The sequence below is a fragment of the Elaeis guineensis genome, chromosome 3 (genome assembly GCF_000442705.2).
Source record: "Elaeis guineensis isolate ETL-2024a chromosome 3, EG11, whole genome shotgun sequence".
Taxonomy (NCBI): domain Eukaryota; kingdom Viridiplantae; phylum Streptophyta; class Magnoliopsida; order Arecales; family Arecaceae; genus Elaeis; species Elaeis guineensis.
This window is the reverse complement of record NC_025995.2, coordinates 111,275,751-111,277,729: the sequence shown is the minus strand read 5'-3', so window position 1 is coordinate 111,277,729 and position 1,979 is coordinate 111,275,751. Positions and strand designations below refer to the sequence as shown.

Genomic DNA, 1,979 nt, shown 5'->3' with positions numbered 1-1,979 from the left:
AGCTATTTATAGCCTTCAGCAGGATTCCTCCAGTTGGATTACCCCTATTCTCCCTTCCTGCAGCGGCGGCTGCGAGAGCCAATGATCGCTTTCTCATCGAATCCCACTTGCTTAATTTCTTCGATGACAGACTCGGCGACCTATGAAGGCGATGGTGACTACCTTTTCTTCTTCTTTTAATTTCTTCCCTCTTTGGTTTATCAATTTGGATTCACGAGCATAATTTGTTTGGGAAAATGTATTTCGAATTTTCTTCTTTTTTTTTTCATGGTTCGATTAGAATCGAAGAGGTTCAAAACTTCCTTGTTTGAAAAGATATGCTCTTCTTTCCATGGTCATGAACTTCTCTTTTTTTAATTTTATCAGTAGCTTTAAATATGTGCTGCCATATGAATTCTTGTGCAACCTAAGGGATTGGAGCTTTGGATAAACTATTAATTAATACAAAAGAAGTATTGATTGCATTAGATCTGATAATTAGGAAACAAATCTTCCAAGATTGAAACCTCGGGACTCCTTCCATGTGGAGGAGTCAGGGATGCAACGCATGTGTTGATGATGTGATAGTGATGTCTACCGGACCCTCGCAATCACCAGCAACACATGTTCGACGCAAAGTGTCAGAGTTCGAATGTCCTCCATGCGGTACATGTACCTCAATAGCTCGATGCATATGGGATATTTGAACTATGAATTCTCAAAGATCAAACCGTTGATCTTTGCTTCCCATGAATGCTGATCAAGCTTAACTACAATATCTCAATACATACTTACATGTGTGTCTCTTAATATAGCAGGTGGCGAACAGTTGCGGTCGGTAAAGGAGCCCTCCCCAAATTATGTTCCATCGGCGAAGGAGCAAAGGCAAGCAGCAAGCGATCCAAATTCGGGTGGAGGCATGCGCCACCCGGTGTACCGTGGAATTAGGAAGCGGCGGTGGGGGAGGTGGGTGTCGGAGATAAGAGAGCCGAGAAAGAAGTCGAGAATATGGTTGGGCTCCTTCCCGACACCGGAGATGGCGGCCCGGGCTTACGATGTGGCCGCCCAGTGCCTCAAGGGCCACAAGGCCCTTCTCAACTTCCCCGACCAAGCCCACCTCCTCCCCCAACCCTCCACCTCCAGCCCAAAGGATATCCAGGCTGCTGCCATCGCTGCCGCCAGGCTTGACCTCTTGCCTTCCACCTCGGCTTCGACTTCGACTTTAGAGGAGGAGGAGGAGGAGGTCGTGATGGCAAAATCGCCTCGACGAGGAAAGAACGAGGAGGAGGATTTTTGGGCCAGCGTCGAGTTATCAGCGCTGAAGAGCACCGCAAAGTCCTCTGCAACAATCGGGGAGACGTGGCCCTGGAATCTGTGGGGTTGTTCTAGCGATGCTGCATCGTTGGATGGGCAATCTGTATCGTTATTCTAGGAGATGGTCATATATATAAATATATACACACACTTGTAATTATATCAAGAAAAGGGATGATAGACCCTATATGAGATGAGAATGCCTAGAAAACAAGATAGATGCATTTCTAGTTCAATGTATAGAGATTTGATGCTATGTTGTGAACGACTTGGAGCTGAACTGCACAAATCTAGCTCATGGAGATGGTTTAAGATGGCCAAAATCACCTAGCCAAGCCAACAGTTAGTTAGGCTAATTATAAACCTCATATATAATAGATTGGTGTACATGCATATCATGGAGTTTCGTGGATCTCCGGAGAGTACAAGCCTAGTGATATGTTAAGATAACCAAACTTTGACATCCATCCAAGGGACATGGATCAGCAAATTTCAACGTATAATTTCTTCAAGAATTCTGGTCCACTGTTCTCTTAATCATGTCCCTACATTCCAACACGAAGTTTTTTAAAAATTTTAATATATAATTAATCAGTTATCCCGAGAATATTGCTTATAATAACGTTTGCATCTCGTTCTGTCTAGGAGTGGCAATCGGATCGGATCAAGTCATAAATGAGTTGGGT

The 1,979-nt window shown here is 44.3% G+C and overlaps 1 protein-coding gene across 3 annotated transcripts; it reads left to right on the top strand.

The window, feature by feature from the left end:
• Nucleotides 1-1,549, top strand: LOC105040919 (ethylene-responsive transcription factor ERF023). Of its 3 annotated transcripts, none has more exons than XM_010917676.3 (2): nucleotides 1-154; nucleotides 798-1,549. In XM_010917676.3, exons 1-2 carry the CDS (start codon nucleotides 82-84, stop codon nucleotides 1,409-1,411), a joined length of 687 nt encoding a protein of 228 aa, XP_010915978.1. In that variant the 5' UTR covers nucleotides 1-81; the 3' UTR covers nucleotides 1,412-1,549. The 3 variants fall into 3 exon arrangements, with proteins under 3 accessions (XP_010915978.1, XP_010915977.1, XP_073110515.1); XM_010917675.3 differs by having other exon boundaries at nucleotides 5-154; nucleotides 795-1,549; XM_073254414.1 differs by lacking the exon at nucleotides 1-154 and adding an exon at nucleotides 187-645.
• Nucleotides 1,550-1,979: the final 430 nt, after the last annotated feature.

Coding starts and splice junctions, on each gene's coding strand:
- LOC105040919 (XM_073254414.1), top strand. CDS start 522: ATGTGGAGGAGTCAGGGATGCAACGCATGTGTTGATGATGTGATAGTG. Junction 646..797: donor GTTCGAATGTCCTCCATGCG/GTACATGTACCT, acceptor TTAATATAGCAG/GTGGCGAACAGTTGCGGTCG.